At 43.2% G+C, this 23902-nt stretch overlaps 2 protein-coding genes across 4 annotated transcripts; one reads left to right on the forward strand and one right to left on the reverse strand.

Moving 5' to 3' along the window:
- Positions 1 to 300: 300 nt before the first annotated feature.
- On the reverse strand, positions 301 to 22726 carry ELK4 (ETS transcription factor ELK4). 3 transcript variants are annotated; one of them, XM_052814612.1, is made up of 7 exons: positions 22463 to 22726; positions 14428 to 15826; positions 14142 to 14347; positions 13525 to 13740; positions 11161 to 12084; positions 9853 to 9969; positions 301 to 8666 (listed from the first exon to the last, which is right to left on the reverse strand). In XM_052814612.1, exons 4-7 carry the CDS (start codon positions 13729 to 13731, stop codon positions 8568 to 8570), a joined length of 1347 nt encoding a protein of 448 aa, XP_052670572.1. In that variant the 5' UTR covers positions 13732 to 13740; positions 14142 to 14347; positions 14428 to 15826; positions 22463 to 22726; the 3' UTR covers positions 301 to 8567. The 3 variants fall into 3 exon arrangements, with proteins under 3 accessions (XP_052670572.1, XP_052670573.1, XP_052670571.1); XM_052814613.1 differs by lacking the exon at positions 14142 to 14347 and having other exon boundaries at positions 14907 to 15826; XM_052814611.1 differs by lacking the exons at positions 14142 to 14347; positions 14428 to 15826.
- Positions 22244 to 22885, forward strand: LOC128154248 (basic proline-rich protein-like). The gene has a single exon (XM_052814513.1). The coding sequence runs from the start codon at positions 22244 to 22246 to the stop codon at positions 22883 to 22885; it is 642 nt and encodes a 213-aa protein (XP_052670473.1).
- The last annotated feature ends 1017 nt before the right edge of the window (positions 22886 to 23902 follow it).

The raw sequence follows: 23902 nt of genomic DNA on the forward strand, positions 1-23902 counted from the left end.
TGACAATTCAAATCTCCACTATCAGCACTATTTATAGAATGGAGCTACTCACCAAAGGAAACATTCACCAGAAGAGAATAGTACCTGATTTGGCAAAAAGACTGTGCAGCACTACAAAGCTAGCAACGGCAACTCCATCTCTCTCTGCATTCCAGCAAGATGGGAGAGAGCCTGTGCTGCTGTGAACAGACAGGTTAGCTCAAGGTCTGATGAACTCCCTCATTATCACAGAGCAAGCTGCCCTGCAGCTGTAACTTTCAATTTCCTCTACTGAAAAAAAACAGTCAAAAGATCAGAAACTTTGTTAAAAATATTTATTTAAAAAAATACAATTGTTTTGCATGTCTGGTTGCACATAACTATTAACATATGATTGACTTGAATAATTTGCTACAATGCTTTTTTAAAGCCAGCTTGCATTATACAAAGCAAATCCCTCTGTCAGTTCTTACATAAAATAGTTTTTTTTAACTATTCCCACCCCATTTTTAAAAAAGATTGCAATACATTGATTTTTTTTTTTTTTGCACAAAAACTGAAGCAATAGAAAAGTCACCTGATTTCTCAGGAAAGACCTTCATTATGTTTGAATAACAACTGCCAATACGCCACTCTAAAAGCAGCATTTGTTACTTTGAAGTGTCATTACAGTGCACTTCCTCCAAAGTAAGTTTTGCATCTTAGAACTTTGCCTCCAAATTATATTCAAACCTGAAATGTGTTCAAATAACTGCATATCTGCTATAATCAAGTTGATCAGACTTTTTTCCAATATTGTATCAACACGCTGAAGGTCTTCCTAATATGTTATCTTGGAAGGTTAAATAAAAGCAAATTTAGTAACACTGAACAATTACTGAAAACTTTGGCTATTTATGTACTTGCATTACATACCAGCATTTATTTTTTTAAAACACAATGGCATTAAGATACTCTTATTATAAGGTATTATTTTCAAAAAAAGTTAGACTGAGAAGCTATTCTCTCCCAGGCAAGTTTACCCAACTGTAACGAGAGCACCAAAGCGGTGTAAGATTACAGTTGTCTCTAAAAGACCGTGTCTAGAAAAAGTCTCCAGTGTAGGAAGTTAAGACACTCACTATAACATAACTTGCTTTGTCTCTTGACTTGGTACTATATATATATACATTAAAAAAATGCAATTCTGTTCTGGAAAGAGTAATTGAAAATGCTATCTATCTCTGCTGCTTTCAATGTAATTTTTACCACTGATGGTTCTACTACAATTAGAGGAAAGTAAAACAGAATCCATTTGAGTTAAAGAGTAAGTTAACTGACATGAATGTCTGCTCAGTCTGCCCCAAGCAGAGATGTCAGAGCTGCTGTAGTATAAAAAATACTGCAGACATCATCTTGCCAATTTGCAAAGAACCCAGCTTAACCTAAAATTTCAATTGAGGAGTAAACACTAAAGGCATCAGAAAGTCACTTTCCAAAACAGATGTGCACTTTAAAAATAAACAGAACAACTGTCACACATTACCACAGCTGATAAGGTTGCTTAAGTTCTCTAAAATTTAACTTAAACTTCCCTCCCCTGACTCTGTCTGAGCCATAGACAAAGACCAGATTCTCAGCCAGTGTAAGTTAGACCAGTTGCAGTGATGCCAACAGATCTATTCTGATTTACAAGCTTCTGGCATGTGATTCACATCTGCCATCAGCTGGCTCAAAGATTCTCAGAATTCCCAAGACAAAGTCTCACGCTGGTTAACGATCCCTATTCAGAGTCATTTCAGTCCCAGATTAATTCCAGCTGTCCTAATACACATCAGAGGAGACAACCACTATCCTTACCATACATGTTGCTAGAATTTTCCCATTTATTCATCTCTACCATTAAGAATATACTTCTCGGCTATAAAAACAGAGGGGGGGGGGAAGATAAGCATTAAATGTGCTACTGTACTTATCACAAAACACTGTGACGTACATAAGGCCATCTGGTAACACTGCAACAGAATACAAACAAGATTTTAAAAGGGAGATTTAGAATACAACTTTTTTTTTTTTTTTAAAACTACAATGAATAATCTCAACCCTGTTCACAGAGAATTAACGTTAAAACTAGTACATCATATATATAAAACTCTGTGCAACTGAACAACAGCAGAACAAAAAGTCAACACAATTCTATAAAGCAGTTTCAAAGCCTGAAGATTTAAGACATGCTAGCCAAAAAAAACACAACACATCTCAAGGAGCCTAGAGCAAACCCAGGTATTGTAACCCCCCCAGCACACAGCACACACTAGGAACCATGCAGAGGCCATCCTCAAAGCCTTCCTGTGTTCAAAAAAACCAGAAGAAAAAAATAACCCCAAACAAACAGCAACAAAAAAAAACAGAACAGCTTCCAGTTATTAGTACAGCACTGCTGCATGTACTGCTCAAGGACTGAAATGGGCTCCGAACACAATGCCTTCCAACCTCTCCTCCCCTCTCCTTACCGCGCTGCTTACAGTTCATTCAGTGTCTCCATTAAAAGACCCCTGTTTTCCGAAGGTTCATAATTTTCCTGTTACGCCCCCTGCCAAAAACCCTACTTTGAGATGAAAACCTTCTGCAACGCATGGTCTCAACAGAGAAGCAAGTGTTTTAAGTAAAAAAAGAAGTCCAAACTTTTGTTCCATGAACATAAAACTATTCAAAGACACATTTAAGACACTTTTTTTAGAAGATGTGGCATACAACAATGTCAAAGATGCATTTAAAAATAACCTTTGGCAACTAATTAGTCCACACTGTGGTATAATTGATTTGAGTACTGAAAAAAAAAAACAAACCCCAAACCAAAAAACCTCACCAGCATGTGCAAAACATTTAAAAGTGGCAACTGCACAGTGCAGTTTTTGCTTTGAGTGTACAAGGTAAGCGTTATTTATGCAGATCTGGAAGCCAGACTACATAATGAACACACATCCTCTCAGGCAGTGAGCATGTGTACACACGTATGTTCGCATGAAGAAAGCTATTCCAGTCTCAGTTAAATGATGCATCTAAAAACAAGTTTTCAGTTCTCAAAGTATGCTTTTTATCAGATGTCTGGAACAGCTCCACAGTCAAAGTCTTCTACTACGTTCTTTGGGAGGGGGTAAACAAAAATAAATTCTAGTCAGTTTTACTTTTTTTCTTTGTAGAATAATTTATACAAAGCAGACATCTTGCTATCCCGAAAGGGAAATACATTAGCATACACATTCAAGAAGAAACATTGGGCCCTGCCCAGCTTTCTTACCTTGCAGGTCACTTTTTTTTTTTTTTTTTTTGCAAAGCATGGTTATGGTCAGCAAAGCTGCATCCTCCAGAAAGAACCAACATTCTGCAGTGGACATATTCCCCCTTATTTTTGTTTGTTGTTTGTACAAAGGCAAGAATAATATTCCTCAGTTCAAGATCCACTAGACAGCCAAAACCAAAGCTTAATCTTTCTGCTTTAGATGGCACCAAGACAGTCAGGAAATTTCATTACAAGGTCTGTTGATGATAAACACAGATTGCAGAAGTACAACAGCACTGCCATTACTGCGACTCTGTAGCTCCTATGTTGTATCCTTATGACTAAAAGCAGGCTATGGAGAAAAGATTTGGTTCTATTTTCAAAAATTCTTCTCTGTCCAGAATTGGCTTTTAGGAAGGGCTCCTACACACTCAAATGATACTCACTCAAACGAAGTGGAATGCTGTGACCACAGATGTCGATCCAAGACAAAGCCTTTTGCAGTAATGGCCCTGAAGGACTGTGTGAAACAACTGTCACTGCATTTTATCTTTTAATCTTCATCTGACAGCCTCCGATTTCAGCAGATCAACTTTAGCATGTCACATATTAACCACCACTCTACTTGATTACAATGGCCAAAGGCTTCCACATTAAGCAGATTTGCTAATACTGTTCAGACTAAACAGCAGCCATTGCCAATTACTGTTTAATTAAATTCAAATCAAACCATAAAAATTCCTGTTTAGGCAAGACATACTATACCTCATTAAAACATCCCGAATAGCTTCTAAGCAACATAATTGCAATTCTAATGGATTTTCAACTTATCTGCCAAGTGTAAGATCCTGTGGGGCTTGGGCTGTTTGTTTGCAATACCATGCTCCGTGATTATTAAGACAAAATAAACTATCCATACCCATGACCTCAGAGGCCAGAAGGTACGTGTACTTCTTTACACAGGAGAACTAAGGAACGAAACAGAACAAAATTGTTATGGACACCCAAAACTCAAACATCAAGTTTTAAAATACCTGTCAACTTTGACAATGTTCCTTAACTACTGATGTAGTTTATTTTCATATCGGACAATACCAAGATAGCCTCTTGATACAACACTGAGATGTGTCTTGTAAACAAATATGCATTAAAAATGGAAGAGGTTAAATTGTATAGTAAAACATGAGTACATACAAAAATGCTATAAAACAGTAGCAAAAGGTAACTAAGAGATATATGAATAAACCATGGGTAGCCAACAGACTGTCAGAACTATAGGTTCTGACCTCAGCACTAGAAAAATGCTACAGAAATGGATCAGAACTCCACACCTGTGCTCACCTGAGAAACCGCATCAATGCACAAGGCTCTTTCACCCAATCTCAACCTGCAGAAGTTCTCGCATGGAAGTTGAAGTCATGAGGGAATTTGACATTAATGCATCTCACTGCATTTTGAAAAGCTGTGTAAAGGAAGATATGCACATAAGCAGCCTTCACTGTGGTTAAAATGAACACTATAAAAAAGAAGAATCTATTTGCTAGATATCTGAGGTTTGAAAACATATCAGAGGGAGAAATTATTCCAAACAAACCACTGAACAGCCAAAGCCTTTCTTATTATAATGCATGCTCCATTATACCAAAGTATACGGATACTGAAGTCTTAGAATGCTCTAAGTTAAAACAATGAATTCTCAAATTCAAGGAATTTTATTACTTCCTGACCTATTGCAAAATGCAACTTGAATGTGCCAAAGACAGTGCATAGGAATTACATTCAGCCATCACTGCTGAAAACCGATTTCTGAAACAAGGATCTAGACTTAAGCTGCTGTTAAGAAAAAAACTAAAACAACTTTCCTCCATCACCCTCATTACTAGGATCACATTCTCTGAAAACAGGTAAGACAGAACAAGTATGGTTCTATAACCGTAGGGTATTATTAACACATTTCTGCTTTCCACGGATTGTTTCTGCTAGCAGCACGTGTTGCTAGTGGCATCCTGACAGTTCAGGATCTCAAAAAAAAGCCAGACATAGCACACATAGCAACAGCAGTGCAAGCTTTCTAACTCTGCAGTACTATTATACAGCAGCAGCGACACGTAAAAGAGATTTCCAGAAGCAAGACAGATGTTCAGCTTCCATGCTCATCCAGTCTAATTCTACCACCATCTATGAATTAACCAATGCAAATATTATCAAGCATTCAACAATACCATGGCTACTTCAGCAACACAAATTGTAATAAAATGTTTCTGTAATGCTGCATTATTTTTTTTTTTTAAACCAACACGGTACTATACCCATATTACAGACTGCTACCATGATAATTAAAAGAGAGCCTATATTAACCCCCACCTTCCCTACACTACATTAAAAACAAGTTGCAACGAGCTGCAAACTGCTCCTGAAGTGAGCTAGTAGAGTACCAGCAATTCACATCACCAAGCTCCAAGAAGTCACGGCGACACTGGGCTCTGTCAGGAATGTGATCCAAAAAAGCTGGCAGTTATATACTTGTTAGTAAATGTGTGTTTAATGAGGCAGCATATATACAAGATAATATTACCTTAAGTGACCTGAAAGTTGTAATGGAGAAAAGGCGAGCAAGCCGCTCCTCTCCCCCCTCCCCTTCCCTTTCAACTTGCTTTCCCAACTGCCTCCTGAGATTATAATCCTATACAGGACTTTTATTTTCCTAGGCAGGTGCTTAAGAAGCAAAAGCAATCATCTCCTCAGTGCTATCAGGAAGTTGGATATTATCAGATTGAAACCAACACATACAGGCTGCATTTTCACATTAACTTTCTCTGAAGAAGGTATTCCCAAAGGTGAATGTGTATCTCATCAACCAGCTATGGCAGTGCAATCTTATGAAGCTACTTGGAGAAGAGCATGAAACCAGGCCAAGCACAACTGACAAGCTATGTTAGCATTTGGTTTTCTTGCATACCTATGCTGAAAGTGATAGAAGTTTACAAATAATTAAGTGCATGTGTGCACATACACAACTTTTAAACAAATAAACTTGGCTTTTCTCCATAGGGGACAAGGAAAGGGAAGCAATTAAATTGCAAGTCTTTAGTGCTCATTAGTTATTTTTAAACTCTAATCCTAGTCTGCAATGTTGCTCTCAAGTCCACACACTTGGTGGGCATAAAATTGGCCAACCTAAAACAACCATTAAAAGTGCTGCTATTTATATATAGCTATATATATTTGCTAAAGCAGACTCATAAGCCATCATGCAAACCAGAAAATTCCAGATGCCTGCTCTTAATTATGAACTGCAGCTTTCTTTCTGCATTTAAAAAAAAAAAAAGAAAAAAAAAAGTCAATATTGCACATTGTCATTTTAAGAGCCGCTGGCACAGGAACTTTATCCTGGATCTGCTGATGTCTAAAATGCGAAGCAGTATTATGCCTCTGACGTAACTGAACAGGAAGACAGTTCACTACATGAGCTCGCTCCCTGCTATCTCCACCTGAAGAAGGCATACCCTTTTCTCCCACCAGGCAGGGGACTTTCTGGATGAACAATACCCAAAAAGCAACTCCATTACACCCACCTGTCTTGGGTGTCATGTCAGGAACATACTAAGCGGTTTAGATATTTCAACGCTAGAGTCTAGAAAGATAACGTCACTGCAGTAAATTAAGTCTTGGGTATTGTCATACGCTTTAAAGTGAATGCAGAGTCTGCAAAAGTGGCAAAAGGAAAACTCTGGAAAGCTCGAGTTCACCACTTATCCATAAGACAGGTGCAATATATACAGCATATGCTGTCAGCTCCTCTTGCTGTAAAGGTACAATCTTCCTCTGCATATTAAAACTTTGAAGACAGCCAGTGAGGATGCCAAAGGAAAGAGATGGTCTCCATCTGTTTTCTAGTGGGTATTTTATGGAGAAGATTATCTTACGTCACCAACTCAATGTAAACAGTAGCAAACAGAAGTTGCTGCCTGACATCAGATGCCCAAAGTGGAAGGGCACATGGCCCAGCGCCAACAGACCAAGACATGCAGCCTCTGAGGGGCCGTGAGAGGAGAGTTTCTCTTCTTACATCGCTCAGTTCTCTTAAAAGGCCTCCTGAGCTGTAAAAATCTAACTACAAATTTCATTTCATCCGTGTTTCAAATGACTCTGTAAACTACTCTTGCATTAATCCACACACACGGCTACAAAGAAACGGAATGCAAGCGCAAATTTACAGTAAGGTTGCTACGCCGTGGTACCCCTCTCAGCTAGCTGTACACACGGAGCCTAATTTATTTTGGGTCCGAGTGATTCCTCAAATAAAAAAAGCAATAGGTCTAATGCAAAACTTGAGATAAGAGCTGGTAGAAGAGGAGCTTCTCCACGTCAACTGTGGGGAAAGAGCAGTAACGTTAATGCTCACACGTTAGTGTTCTCACCCACTGTTTGGGTCTGAAACTCTAGCATCAGGCAGCAACCTCACCAAATACACGCTCTCAAAACCGCATGTAAAATCCACCACCCTGCTAATCTTCCAGCAGTGAGATTACAGGCTTTGTAACAGGTCTCTGGCACAAGAAATGTTTGGACTTCAGCATTAAAACTTTCTGAGAACTGAAAGGAACTAATCCCACCACTCATTCGTCTCCACCTTGCCTCCTCACCGAAGGGAGGGCAGGGAAGCATCCAGAAGCTAGCCAGACCACTTCTCCGAGGGGCTGGACTGTCAGCATACAATGCCATTCAAAAATTGTCCGTATCTCAGTAACACAATCATTGAATATTCCTTGAAAATTTCTCCCTGCAAAAAGACAAGATGTTTTTACAGCAGAAAAGACGCGGGCTGTTTTGTTGCTGCCGAAGTTATCAGGCCCCAAGGCAAAGCTGAGTGCACACACCCCTTTCCCAAGCATTTCCTGGAATGCCAGCTTCGATCATGATTAGATTTCTTCTTGCCAAGCACAGGAAGCAGAAGAACAGAGGGTTTTTCCAAGAGTCACAGAGAAAAGACTTCTCTGATACCGTTTTACTGCAATCAGTGCAGACTCAGTTACTGCAACACCAACCGAAACTCCCTTTAACCATAGTGAAGTCTTCCAAACCAAGGAGGGAAGAGAAGAGACTGGAGCTTCAGCTCCTATTAAGGCGTTTGCATATACATTCCCAACCTGGGTCTTCAAAAAAGGGAATTTTGCAAAAAAGGCATTTTATCTGGGAATGGCAAAAACTATGATTGTTGATTATCTCTGTGGAATTATAAATTGCTCATTTAAAAAACATGGTTAAATATAAGTGTCATATCTTTCCCTTGCTTGCCAATACGTCCTTTCCTTGAGTTCATGTGCTATGTCTTCTGTAGATCAGGGGAAAATGGGCCAGGGGTAGAGGGTCCATCCAGTCCAGACAGAGTAAATGGGCCATGACTGTTCAGCACTGATGGAAACTAAGAGACAAAAAAAAAAACGATTAGGGAAAGGCCAGTTTAATTTACTGGCTCTCTCATATCGGTGCATGTAGAAGCTCCCCCAGGAAAAAAACAAAAACAAAAACAAAACACAAAAAACCCCAAAACACAATAAAGAAAAAAACCCCAAACGCTCAAAGAATCTCCTTGGCTTCTCCCAAGTAATTTACTTTTTAAATGCCACTGCATTGCAGACTGCAGCAATCTAGCTATTATAACCAGTGTCACCAGGAGGACGCAGTCTGTAACCTCTGCACTGAGCACTGCCTATGTCCTGAACTAGTAAGTGACTTTAATACAGGTTGTTGGGAAACCGTGGTCTAAATTGTTCGTTCCTCAGTTAATTATCAGCTATTTATAGAGAAAAATGTCCAGCGCATTTTCAGAACTACTTGTTTATTCCCTATCCTCACGGTACATATAAGCTACTTCCTTCATCTCCATGGAGATGACAGATATGAACCCAAAAGACAACTAGTTAAATTTTACCCTTTGCCTAAGCAGACTCAGGCAACAGATGTGGTTATTCCAGTTCCAAAGTGGAAGGTGAAGGAAGAGCATGAGTAATTACAACTAAAGGATTTTTTTTTTAAAATATAGGGGACTTTTTTCTTATATATTAAAGAAAAATATTTATTAAAAACTGTGAAGCTGAGAATTTCCAAACAACAGAAGACAGCAGAACATAAAGATCTTAAAGAACTGTGCTACATATCGCCACAGACATCACACACACAATCTTCCTTTTTACTAGTGGTGAGATTTACTTCCTGTCTTTCAACAGAAGAGACTGTTAACAATCAATTAAAACAACCAATACAGTAGCAAAATTCTATTTCCAGGAAAATCTCAACCAGTAGTTACAGGGAGACAAATTTTACAGGAAGGACAAACCTACCCCCCCCCCCCCCAAATCTCTCTCTAACTACAGCACAGACTGCTATTAATTTAAAACATTTGTGAAATACCAACATTTACAATAGACTTCAATAAAACTGGGTAAACACTAAAATTAAATGCTCTCAAAAGCTAACACAGGAGATAGAAAACAGAAAGATCGCTATCTTGTTTCTACATCAGATATTTGGGCTAACTGATTCCTGCAGGTCTACCGAGGAAGGTACTGAAAAGCACAGAGAGATTGGCTAAACTTGCTGGAACTTACCTGAAAGAGTGTATTAGCACCTTGCAACCTTGCAGGACTGAGAGGAGCAACTGGGCTTAGCGTACTCCAGAAGTGAATACTGGAGAGCAAGGGACTCGGGGTCAGCAAGATGGGTGTCTGCAAAACACATGAAGATAGTCAGCTGTGTGAAACCTGCGCTGTGAGTAACACATAGCGTGTGTAAATCCAGCCGCAATAATCTCAGCTCCTACAGCTGCGGAGGGCTGGGTCCAAATTTCAGGAACTCCCATTCCCTCCTTCCGCCTTCTCCCACCTCCTCCTCCTCCCTTCAAACCCCACAACAGCAGCAGCAATCATCCAGCTCTCCCTCCCCTTGCTGAGCAATTGGCCCTCTTCTCCCAACAGCTGCCAAATCCCGCTGTAACCTACAGCAAATCGGCTCCTCCTGCAGTTCAGCATACAGCAGCTGCAAGTGACTTTGGAAAACTCAGTCCATCAATTTAAAAAGAGCAGACAGTGGGCACACGCGTGGTCTGGGTGACACCGACAACGTAAGCCACAATAAAAGACATTCACGTCCAGCTTCTGAATATTCTGGATGTTCCAGGTTCACCCGCCAAACACTTCGAAGGGTGCCAAAAGAGCAACTCCACTTGATTTTTTCCCCTGTCTTCAGCCACTTCAGTTTTCAATCAGCTTCCCTACAGTTTCACGCTAACTCCAATTTATTAAAGCAAAGAGATTAAATATGTACAGAACAATTTAACACCCTAGTTGGAATCAGTTCTCTTCCAAATTTTCCATGCAGCATAAAAGCTTTCCTTTCCCACACAAAGATAACCACCAAATTAAGCAGCCGTTCTTATTCCTGTTAAGTCACAATACTCTGGTCTTAAGTAAACAGCTACTAAATCAAGAAAAAGCAAGCTGCTAAACAGACACCTCCGTAGTTCTCTATTTTTAAAGCATTTTCAGAATCAGCCTGAAGGATAAGGGCAGGGTTTAGGGGTTTTGAAATAATATCACCCTGGCAAGATTTACAAAGGATCCTGCTGGTGCTGGCTTGCGTTTTGCCTCCACATGCTAATACTGTACAGACGTGTACAGCTGACATACCACTTGGGCACACTTTGGGGTGGAAGTAATACCGATTATGAATAAAGTTTCTGTTTTATAAGAAAAATGGGAGTGACATCCTGAGTTTCAGAACTCCAAATACGATCTACTGACTATTCATTTTCCACTTGCCTTCCCTTACGGTTTTAAAATATAACATAACCACTATTGTTACTAAAAAAAAAAAAACCAAACCAAAAAAACAGAAAACCAGGAAGGGAATTAGGTTACCTGAGAGAAAAGTGCTGGAGTAAGAGAAGCAGTTGGGAGAGAAGGACTCAGAATCCCCAGTGGACTTGGATCGCTGCCTGTAATGACGAGAGTAGGAGCCAACTCCAGCCCTTTGGGTTTTTTCGATCTGGAGAGGTGATTGGCAAATTCCTTCTCCAGCACAGATGAATCCTGCTCTTTGGGCTCTGGGGATTGATGCTGAAGGCTCTGAGCCTGCTCCAGCTGCTGAGAAGCCACGGACTCTATGTCCGTGTCAATGTCCAGGTCAGGATTAGAGCTCAGGGGCGGCGACGGGGGTGTGGAAGGAACTTGCAGAGTGGGAGAAACTGAGGATATGGGTGGAGTTGGGGTGAAGCTGGTGGTTAAGTTTGGCAAAGGTGCTGGAGCTTCAGGGACAGTTAACTTGGGTAGAACAAGCGTCTCCAAGGTCTGGAGAGTTTCTTCCGATCCCATGGGAAGAGAGGATGCGGTTGAAGTGGCAGAAGCCGTGGAAGTGGCAGAGACCGCTGAAGTGGTAGAGACCAGGGGGACAGAAGAAGGCTTTTTGGAGGGCATGGTTACAAACTTGATGACAGAGGGTGTTGGATCCTGAGCAGGTTTCTTCTCTGTCAGCTTCTCAGCTGGATTCTCAATCTTGATGGACCTGAAGAGTTTTACGCTGGAAGAGTTCAGGGAGTTCAGAGTAAAAGAGGAGTACAAGCCTGAGTGGATATAGTCATTACGGCTGGAGGATTTAGCACATGACTGAGACTTCTCCTTCCCACAGTTTTCCACATCCTTTGCAGCACTGCTAACTTCCGCAAAACCAGTCATTTCAGGGTCTCCTTCTATACGGCCCACAACAAGTGGATCCATATTTAAAATCTCCGGATAAGAAACAAACTTGTACACAAACTTCTTACCGTTCACTTTTTTAATGATATTCTGTGGGTAAGAAGATATATATATTTAGACCTTCTTCAGATTAATTTTCTTCCTACAAACACTGCCTAAAATAGACTAAGGAATTAGATAGTCTGTAATCTTTCATCAATTGTTTCTTTTTTCTTTTTTAAAAATACACTGCATTGTTGCAATTCAGTTATGCTCCCGAAGTATCATTTCCAGAGCTTGCAAACAAAACACTAAAACAGGCGAGCTTAACCTGACATTAAATATACTCACAACAGCCTTAAAAACTGCCAAGCAATGCTGTTTAACATATTTTAAAAGATCCGCTAAGAAACAAAAAAATACCCATTACACCCATAAAAGATTACTGACCTGGGTTCAGTAAGTATAATCTAACAGGAGAACCTGCAGAATTAAACCTTACAGGTTTAGCAGAATTGAGAGCTAATACTTCAAATCAAACCACCTTTATTCTTAATAAGATGATAATAAAAGAAAATAAGTAGCTGAACTAGTCAGCAGAATGTAGGCTAATCAGCTACTTCAATACCACAAAATAGCGTATGTCGAACCTGTTTTGCTCCTAAGTGAAATGCCACACACAGTTTGGACCCAAGAAGATTCTTATTTATCATACAATTATTATTACTGAGACCTCTCAATATGAAGTCAGATTTGTGCTACCCAATAATAAACTCCAAGCAACATACCACCTGCTACAAACTGACAGGTTCCTCAGAAACTGTATTTTATTTTTTATCTTGTACACCCACACAATAAGCAGTTGTGGGATATACGGCTGATTAAAACGAAGGTAAGACTCCCACACTGTGGTTCTAGTTCAGCTTTTTGGACACTGCCTGTGCACTAATGAAAGGCTCTCGCAAGTTATTAGAAGGCATTAGCTAAACAAGAGTAGCATCTTACTCTGCTGGACTAAACTCACTGACCACATCAGAGGTGCAATTCTGCATACATGGAGAAAAAGAAAAATACTTTGGGCTGCTTCACTGAAAATCCTTATTTTGATAGCCCCTTCATAGAGACAATTGCAGAAAAGATCTCAAGGTGGTGCAATATTCACCACCTCAATCATTATAATCATTCTGTGGCTTAAACAGTGTTGAGTGTTAAAGAGTGTTGAGGATTTTAACCCTTACAAGGGCACATATTTTTGGAAAGGTGATTAGTGTTCAAAGACAGATTCGTATTAGCGAGGACATAAATCAAAGAAGGTAACATTTTGCACAAAGCTAGCTAGAACCTTATAAAGTAACCAGTGGCGAGGAAATGCAGCACAATGATAAACAAAAGAAAAAAACCCTCTAAACATCAACTAGTACACCTTGCTTAAGTCTGGGAGACAGAAGTGACACCTATCCCCTTGAAGAGAATGAAAAAGGAAACAAAGCTCATTAGGCAGGAGCTGGTAAGATGGATAAGGATTTAAGGTGGATTTACGGACTTTGTTACCTTCACATAATAGTATCTGAGAGCACGGCTGAGTTTATCATAGTTCATACTGGGCTTGTTCTTGCGGATTCCCCAGAGTCTGGCCACCTCCTCTGCCTGCAGCAGTTTGAACTCCCCGTCGTTGGAGGTCCAACAGATGATATTCTTGTTCTGAGGCTCTTGGAGGAGTTGGAGGAGGAACTGCCACAGGGTGATAGCACTGTCCATAGCAGTAAGCTGAAATTCAGAAAGGCAGATAAGAGGCAACAGACTAGGAACAGCGCATTTTCTTCATCTCCCTAGAAGGGGGTAATGGAGCAGAGGTGTTATTTCCAAAGCTAGCAAGAGTAAAAATTATTAGTCACCAGTCGTGAAATATGTTCCCTGCAGAACAGAGAGGCTGAGAGCCAACTGCTGCCGTCTCCTCCCACATGTCAGTACTTTTCACATGGGTTATATTTAGACTCATTTAACTAAATCAGGTCACTTTGGGTAAGTTGCAATGAGTCACTCTCCAAAAAAAAAATTTTCTAAGTTGTTCCATGTTCACCCACTCTGACTTGTGCTGCTTTATGAGAAACAGCTCAGGTGCACCCAGGTAAAAATCAAACCACCCACTGGCCTCCTCCCTTCCTTACCTGCACCCACCTCCAACCTCAGTATCTTTAAGAAAACAGAGCAGATCAAGTAAATGCTTAAGCTACATGAAGATGCCAGTGCAGAACAACTCAATCTTCCTTCAGTTCACATTTCTACTGCCTCTTTGTAAGCAGCCCTCTCAGTCAATGCCCAATCTCCTACCTTTCATGTCTCCTTTATTTGCCAGATATCATCCCTGTCTTTTCTAAGAGAGTAAACACGAAAGTAAATAAAATGATTCCAAATGCTGCCTTTGCTTTCCTCTTGATTCCTGCCATGTCTTACCTACATCAGTCATTTAGGCTGAGACTTTCTAGGACTAGTATCTGTCAGTTGATTAATGCACTTCCAGCATTGTTGTCTTGCACTGAAGCTGTCAATGTGTAAATTCATCAAGGACAGACAAGGCAGTAGAGATGATGTTTTTCCTTGACCATATCTGACTACACAAAACAGTGCTTCCACAGATACTTTTAAGCAGAACACTAATAATCCTGTCTGCACAAGGGAAGTATAAGATGCACTGTGAATTAAACCAGATAAAATTATATTCATTCAGTATCCCATATGGATTATCTTATTCCACAACAGAACGGCTTCTATTAATGCAGCTTAAACTTCTTCCAGTGAAATAAAAACAAACCCAGCAACTCTGGAATAAGAACCATCATGATGAATTACACTAAAAATGTTTCAATATGCGTAACTGCTAGATTTCCCACACACACACACGCACACACAGTCAAACCTCAATAAAGGCAAACCTAAAGAGTACAGGGGTTTCCATCTGGGTGAATCTGCAGCCCAAGCGACCAAATGCTATTCATAAGCAGAAGCTCCAAAACAGAGTCATCAAGTCCAACTTCAGCAAGCAGGACCCACACCCATATCGTTTGAAGTCCATGTATACGCAGGGATAAGTTTAAGATTCAGTCGGGACTGCCAGTTCATCTTTGTTACCAAAGCCTTTTATTCCAATCTCGTTACTGCCCAGCACTTATCCAGCCCTATATAAGGAAGAGAACAGTCTACATGTCAGAGCTTCAGAATTTAGTCAGCCCTGTAAAAGGATTACTGCTGACAGTTTACACAGGACTACACATTCTTATTTAAATAAGGTGCCCTAGGGCAGGTACTTTTTTGGGCACAGCCCATTGCATTTAACCTATTTTTAAGAATACCTGCCTAATGGCACGCTTACACGACTACACAGGGATGTTACATTGATCAAGTCAGTTAAATTGCTGCAATTACAAGGAACAATCTCAAAATGAAGGACACCCACACCACCTTGTTATGCTGGCCTAAGGTGCTTTCCTTGCTAATTACCATATGCATACAACTCCACGCTTGCCCAAATTAATTGCTCAGTACTCGAAGAAAATATCAGCTGCTGAACACTGTGCTTTGAGACTCTTCCCACACTGCACCATGGCACGCCAGCTGAACCGTATGAGAACTCGGGGCCAGGCAACCACATTAAAACTCTTCCAGGACTTCTCCTCCAACCCATATTCACGTTTGCATTTCATATCTGCCTACTGGTAACGCAGAGGACGTGCACGCTGCGGAGCATCACACGCAGAGCCTCATTATCCTGTCAGGGTGATGCACATGCATGGGGTGTTGTGTAGCATAAGGACTTGATTCTACCATTCTGCAGAGCTGTCAATACTAGTGATATCTGTTAACAGAGAAAGAGCAGGAAAAATGAAGTTGAGTGATTATTCCCACGCTACATTTATCTACAGCACTTTCAAAACCCATAAGCAGCACTGCACCAAATAGCGCTGACTGATGCAACGGGAGGCAATCACGTAGAAATTAGATTAGCAGCAGAATTTCAGAGCGGCAAAGGCTTTTTCTTCTCCTCCTAAAAAACCAAGCAGATTTCATTGCAAAATTTAAATGCTATTATTTCATTGGGCTGCTTCCCTTTAGTAAGAAGTACCTTGCCATTACCTCAAAGCTCACCAACCTCTACCGCAGTCAAGCATTATTGCCTAGGTCACAGCTGGTTTTGAATCGAATTGGAGACGCACAATGCTGACAGACCAGCACTCTGACAGCACAAAGTTCAGCAATACAGAGTACTCATGGAATGACCAAAATGATGGAAGACACAAGATTTTTTTAAAAAAAAAAAACACCTTTCCCAGTGATGAGCTATGTTGTTCTGAGGAACATTTACCAAAATAAAAAAAAAAAAAAAAAAAAAAAAAAAGAGTTCATGCTGCCTAAATCCCAAACACTGCAGCTTTTCAGCTGGAAGGATCCTTCTCCCAGGGGCAGAGTTACAGTCTGTGCTGGAGTGTTAGATTGATCAAGTTACTACTGATGTTTCTGGCATTTACAGGCTTTAGGGTTGTCATGATTCCGTCCATCATGTGGAGGATACATTGCATATCCTCAGCACCCTCTGCTTTAAGAAGTCTTATGTTAGACACATTAACAACAGGGTAGAGAAGTTTTACTTACTCCTTGCCTGTTATAGAACAGGAACAGAGAGCACTTTGGAATTGTCCCTCTTTATTAAACACTTATTGCATGCACCTACAGGAAACAACAGAGAGATACCTCAACAGAACTGGGAGTATAGAGTTTTTCTGAAGATTATATACAGACAAAGAGAAGACCAGAAAATAACCCTCCAAACTGGTCAAAGCAACACGATCACAGGTGGATCTTGCCCCTTCAGAGTCCAGGAGCAAGCTGTAACTAGGCAAGTATAATACATATACGGGAGACAACGTTGCATTATGAATCAAGACACCTCATTTAACTTTTTTATTAAAGTTGCTTTGATACGGCGTAAGAATACATCAAAGAATTGTTGCTTCTTCAGGAAAAAGCAAAGAAAAAAAAATCACACAAGATGTAAAATTAAAACTAGTATAGGCGAGATGAGCACCTCTCTTTGTTTAAGAAGAACCCACTAACATGTTAAAAAGGTTCTTCCTTCTTCAGCACCTGGGGCAGAAGGCAGCTGATGCCTTTCATCAGGCTCTACCTTGCAACCACAGGGACTGAGCAGCAGTTCAAGCTCCTTGTGCTATCCCACATTTTACAGAACATCATCAGCTGCCCTGGCATGGGGGGGACCAGCTGTTAGAGAGGCTCCTGCCCATACCATAGCCATTTTCAGGGCCATGTACTCAAAAGCATCCCCCTCCTGCACTGACACTGGAAGAAATTCAGAAGATCCTCTTGTCCTTTTTATCCAGACACGCAGCAAAACCCACGCTCTTCAGAGATGTCACAGGCTCATTAGTTAGAGAAACTAAAGAAATCAGGATGAGGACAGGAACCCACTGTCCCACTCCTACTCTACACTAACAATGGTGAGATGTTACTTCTCTCCTCATTTGTAAGCAGCATTTCAACTTCTTTCAAAACTACGTCTCCTTTCATGAAAAGGCATCAATCTCCTAGCACAGCTCCCCATCAGCATAAAAAGCCTAGCAGTTTGATTGCTTTTTCTTCAACATGAATACACCAATAATTACAAGCACACCACTGCAAACCATCTTTTTGCTGAAGGTTATTTTCTTTATAAGAGTCCATGGAGAAAGAAAAAGGTCTCATTTGAAAAGACAATGAGGGAATTAGGCAGAGAGGCAATACTGCTGCTTATGACGACGGCCTTTCCACTTCTGCACCATTTGAGTACGAGGAAAAAATAGTTGCTAGAGGCAGAGGGCAGTTATACTTTGTAATGAGTATGCTAAAATAGAGCACAATTATTGTCTTGAGATCTTCTCTGACGCCTACGGATGACCCTTGAAGTATACTGAGTAGCTGACAGAATTTGGCTGCAGTACTCTAAATACGAGCGCTGCAAACTTGAGCTTTCTCATGCTGCTGCAGCTTCGTTTGAGGTTGCTGTAGCTTTGTTTGAGGCCTTGACTTTATAAAGCCTTGAGTTTACAAAAAAAGCCAGGACAGGAGATAAGCATCTTTTCCGGTGACTTCTCCTCGTGCACCTGCGCCACAACGTGCTCCACGCAATCCATTTGATTACAGAGCCTCAAGGCTTTGCATCTTCTGTGGAAGGAGAGTGCGCAATCACGGGGTGGCACAGCAGACAGGAGGAACAGTTTAGGAAGTGGCATACGGCAGTCTCTCCTGTGGCCAGCAGCTGTACTTACTGTTGCAAAACACACTCGGGTGTTCATCCCTTCGCGCTCAAAAAGGAGAGGGAGACCTCGCTATGCCCCAGCAAAGCAGCAGACAGCCAGGCCCTGAGAAGGTAGCAGAGGCAGGACCTGGGGGGTGGGGGGTCCTGCCCTAACCCCCATCCTCCAAGGTCTTCTGGCAGATTTCCTGCGCTTTGACTCATCACCAAGAACAGCTCAAGTAATCTTTCACCTCAATTTGTTCTAACAGCCTCTTATAAGCATCTGCTGCAGCCTAATGACTTCTGCAGATGGACCAAATAAAGCTGTCAGGTCTACAGCCTTGTCAGAACCCACAGAGAAACAAAGGACGGTGCAAAGGAAACAAAGGATGTCACACAGACATTACAGAGTGAGGACAAAATCGTCGCTACCATGTATTTAAATGGCATGGTTAGAGCTGTCCAGGTATTTACACAGAAGTGAGATCTCAAAAGATGACTTTGGAAGCAGCAAAGAGCAGAGGTAAACACATCGGGCAACACAGAAACCTCTTCTCAGATCACAGACACTTTGTTAAAAAAAAAAAACAAAAAAACCCAAAACCAAAAAAGGCAGCAACGGTAACTTAGAGATGGTCTTGGGGACCTCACACTTAATGGTGCAAGTCAGACATTCAGCAGGCGAGCAAATTAAGTCTTTACACAATTCCAGGAAAGCCGGACTTGCTGTGCATACAACACACGAGCACTCCACACATGCGCAGCAAAGCTGAACTGTTTAGACTTACTGTGCAAAACTATTCCCGTGGTTTCTTAATAGTTTAAGATGGCCATGGTGTGTGAACAGAAGGAATTTGTAGACAATAACTCCTGCTGCATTGTGCAATATGCCTGTGGACACAAGGCCTTGATAGTTGTTCCAGGAAAATGAACAACTGAATAACTTTGGTTGAAGGAGATTTTTGGAGATCACAGGCCCAACTCCTCATTCAAAACAGGGTTAATTTCAAAGTTAGATCAGGTTTTTCAGTGTCTTTGTCCGGGCAACTAACTAAATAAATAAATGGCTGCCCCATCCCTTTTATTTCAGTAAAGGGACAAAGAGGTGTAACATTGCTGATGAAGTATCTAAGTAAGTGGTTATCAACACACAACGAAGCAACAATTTCATTAGCACAGCATTTAAAATATCCCATTACTAATAAACCTTTCATAAAATATTTTCAATATTGCAATTTACCTGAACTAGTACTCTTAGGATTTCATCAATTTTGATTCATTTTAGAAAGAGCCTGCTGTGTGAAAACCTACTGTCCAAAAACGTGTGAAAAACCTACTGTCCAAAAACCAGTCTCTTCAGGGTGCTAGTATCTAGCTATTGACATACTCTGATGTGGTGGGAAGTGTGTAAGGGTATTTAGCCCTTTTCCAGAACACACAGAGCATTGTAAAAGTACTTTAACTCCTGTCACTATCACTTGTTTTGTTAGCTTACTTCCCAAAGACAGGTGAATTACCAGTTAAAAGCCTGTTATGCGCGTAAAATAAAGTTACTATTTACATGGAATTAAAATAGAGATGCAGACTTCTACATCTGCAACACCACCATTAAAAAACTCCAAACCCTGGCAGCTTTCCAAGCAGTAATCAAATTATACCTTCTCTAATAAATATGGAAATCAGGCAAGAATAAGAAAAAAACCACCCTAGACTCCAATAAATTCTTGTCTTCCCCTTGGCTCTGGCATTCACTGCACCGCTGTTTCCAAACCAGTCAGGAAAATCAGCTTGTTCTGAAGGAGAAGCCATGGTTATCAAGGCAGGAAGCTCCTTGGAAGGAAATGCTGGAGGATGTCCTCATGATAAGAGCTACTCCAGAGGTTTCATTGCCTTATCCCACTCCAAGTTTGACAGTTTTATTTACTCAAAACAAACATCGCAATAAGTTTCGGGTTCTTGGCTCAAAAATTAAGTTACTTCACCTGAAATTAAGGCGTTTGCAAATATTTTGGGTTTTAGGAGCAAATTGTTTCAGCTTTTCAACTCCTATCTGAGAAGTGTTTTGTTTTCTTAGTAAGTATTTTCTAGTCTTCTCCACCTTTCTGTATTAGCAAACAAGCAACAGAAAACAAGCCACGAAGGAGAACAGCGGCATCAGCATTCCCATCGTACTTATGGCTGAAGACTCAAGTTGGTAGAAGTAGATGAGCCAAACAGCTTTTTGGTTTTTTTGAATCTTGATACAGAGACAATGGTGCCCGCTTTGTTATCTAATGTGGTTTTGACTAGCACACCCCGACACTTAAAAATGTTTATAACCTGTTTGAACACGGCCAATAAGGGGACTGCAAAGCACAGTCCACATACACTGCTACAATCATTCCGATCCTCCACCCCTGGCTAAGGAGGACTGACAGCCCAGCGTACCTAGTTTTATGGACAGCAGACCTCATCTCCCTGCTTTTCTGTACTTTGATAAAAAGTCTCCCTTTTCTACCCCTCCTTTTATAGGACACGAGACCAAAGAGAACATGAGAAGGTTTAGGACAAATAGAGAGAACGGTAAGCTTCAAAAAATGAAATGCCTTTGATCAGTTCCTTGGTTGGTTTCTGACACTGATATGATTGTTTCTGAGTAAGCCATAGAAATACTTATTTCCGCAGAAGCTCCTCTCTAAGTAGATTACACTTGCTTCCTCCTTATCTGCCACCACAATGGGCTGAGGGGAATGTTTACCAACAGCAGATTAAATTAGCTTCAATAGGCACAATACATCTGCTGAAAGTAAAAGCATCCTCGTTTAAGAACAGGAGGTCAGGTCTCCACATCAGGCTATGGAGTAAACCCTGAACAAAAGCTTAAATGTTTTATGTTGATCCTAACTTCATTGTGAAAAGAAAGTCTCATTTAAGATGGAAAAGGTTTCCTTTAATAATGTTTATAATACACTCAGCCTAGTTGCTATGACGATGGAACAACTATTCTCTACAAACAGGCGCTAAGACCCTAAAAATAAACAGGCCGACAAAAAAATCACGAACACGCAGCTTTGTCAGGCAGGCTGCGCCTGGTGCAGGGATCGTGTTTGTTCTGAATACGATGAAGATAAAGAAATGCTAATGACTAGATTCTGCACCCACTGAACAGAGCACTCGCCTACAAAGCAATTCCTGTATTTCTCAGGAGCTGCTACTTAAAAACGACACCACCGAAGCCAGAACTCTGGATTCCACCCCCCCAGGCAGCAGCACAATGGGGATTATTACATGTTTGTCTGTGAAAATAAGGTAAGTGTTGTGGAAGTAATACACAGGTACACGTATATATGTGTGTGGATGTATATATGCATACAAAATAATAAAAGTGTAACAGCATGTATTTGCATACTTTCTCCATGGACTCATGTATTGATGTGGGTAGGCATCCACCCATTTCACAGAGAGATGAGTACACAAGCATTAAAAAAAAAAAAAAAAAATAGCAGCAGAGCCAGGAAGGGAAGAAAAAAAACCCCAAACCAACCCCTTGATCCCAGTCTCCGGCTCCAACCTCTGCCAGCGGAGAAAGAGAGGCAAGGCAGCCAGCACCGAGCGGCGACAACCTGCGCTAGGACGCTCCTCCCGAGGACAGCTCGCCTCCTCAAACCCCCCCCAAAAAATAAAAATCAAACCACGAACACACACACACGCCGGGACGGCTTCGCCCTCCCCCGTCCCTGCGTGAGAAGCGTCTCCGGTGCAGAGCCGGAGGGGGGGGAACCGGGCACAGCGGGGACCGAAGCCCCGGGGCGGGCTGCCCGCCCTTCGAAGCCCTCGCCGCCGCTTTCGTTTCCCGGTTTCCCGACAGAGGCGAAGCCCCGCAGACCCACCGACCGACCCCCCCCCCCCCCCCCCCCCCCGCCACGCACCAGCACCGGGGCGGGGGGGGGGACACACGACTCCCACCGTCCCGTGCCCCCCCGCCGAGGCTGCCACATCCCGGCGATGCCCCCAGCCCCCCCTCCTCTCCGCTCCCCTCAGAGACCACCGGCCCCGGCTGCGGCCCCCGCCGCCCCCGGCCCCCACCACCGGCCCCGGGCCTCCTCAGCCCCCGCCGGGTCCCCTCCGGTCCCTCCCCCGCGCAGAACAGAGCCCGTTCGTTCCCCGGCCCGGAAGCCAACCCGTTTTGCCCGGCCACCGGGCCGCCCCCCCCCCCCCACTCACCGAGGAGGAGCCCCGCCGGTCCCCGGGCGTCGCGGTCCCCTCGCGGCGGGCAGGTGGTGGAAGCGGCTTCCCCCGCCGCCCTTCATGGCCGGGCACCCCCCCGGCGGGCCGGGCGCCGGGCCCCCATCCCGGGCGGGAGGAGCCGGGCGAGCAGCGAAGGGCAGCGGTGCAGAGGAGGAGGAGGAGGAGGAGGAAGGCGGCGGCGCGTTACATGGCGGGACGCGAAGCGCGCCAGTCCCTCCGCCGCGGAGCCTCCGCGGCCGCCGTACCCCACACTTCCGCCCACGGCCCCGCGGGGGCGCGGAGCGCTCGCTAGCAATCGGCCAATCCCCGAGCGGACCTCGGGAACCATCGACCAATGGGACGGTTCTGCCCGCCCACCCCTCGCAAGGTTCTCTGGGGAGCGTAGTCCGCGGGTCCTAGCGCCCGCCCGCGCCCCTCGCAGCCATGTGCCCGCGGCCCGGCCCGGCCCCTCGGCTCGGCGCAGGCGGTCCCGGCCTGCCGGGAGCCCGAGGCGGGGGCTGCGGCCCGGGTAAGACGTTCGAGTCGAGTCTTACGAATAAGGCGGAACACACCGCACACAGACACCCCCGCCAGCCTGCGGGCCGGGGAAGGTGGGGGGGGGGAGCGTGGGGAGAGCGGGGCTGAGAACCCGCGGGGGTCCCCCAGCCCCAGTGGGGTCCCCCAGCCCCGGCGGGGCACGGGCTGGAGCGAGCTGCAGAACATTAAAATGTTTTTTAAAAAAAAAAAAAAACCCAAAAACAAAAAACCAAAAAAATGTTTAAAAATTAGAGAAATCTGGCAAAACAAGGGAGGTTATCAGGCAAAGGAAGGTGAAGGTGAGGGAGGAGGGTGCTGGGGCTCAGCGGCACAGGGGAGAGCCCAGCGCTTCCCTCCTCGCACCCCAGTGCTCTCCTCAGCGGAGCTCCCTGCTCGTCCCCATACCGAGAAACTCGCGCATAAAAATACTTCTCCCCCCGGAGAAAGGCACTACCACGCTCTCGTGCTCTCCCCCGGGAAACGCGGCGACACCGGGCCTCTTGGTTTCAAGAAACCCACCTGGATGTATTCCCCACAGAAGGCCGCGGGGTTCAGCCAAGGCTTCGTGGATGTTCTCCGTTCCTGGATCTTGTCCATGGCTCACCCGATCCCAGCACGCCGGTGGCGAAGGCACGATGCCTTCGAGCTCCCCAGAAGGGAGAGGCGATCCCGGGCTTGCTGGCAGGAGGGCAGATGGAGACTGCACACACAGCAGAAGCCTTAATCGCGCTGAAGCTCGTTAAAGCAGCCCATGCCCACACTCAAGTCCCCAGGAAACTGCTCTTCCACAGCCGGGTACAGTTTATTGCTAAGGAGCACCGCCTCGGCCTACAGATGAGCAGTCTCAGTCCTGAGGTATCCACTAAAAAAGCATTCTTCACACCAGTTTGAGAGCAGAGT

The sequence above is a fragment of the Harpia harpyja genome, chromosome 19 (genome assembly GCF_026419915.1).
Source record: "Harpia harpyja isolate bHarHar1 chromosome 19, bHarHar1 primary haplotype, whole genome shotgun sequence".
Taxonomy (NCBI): Eukaryota; Metazoa; Chordata; class Aves; order Accipitriformes; family Accipitridae; genus Harpia; species Harpia harpyja.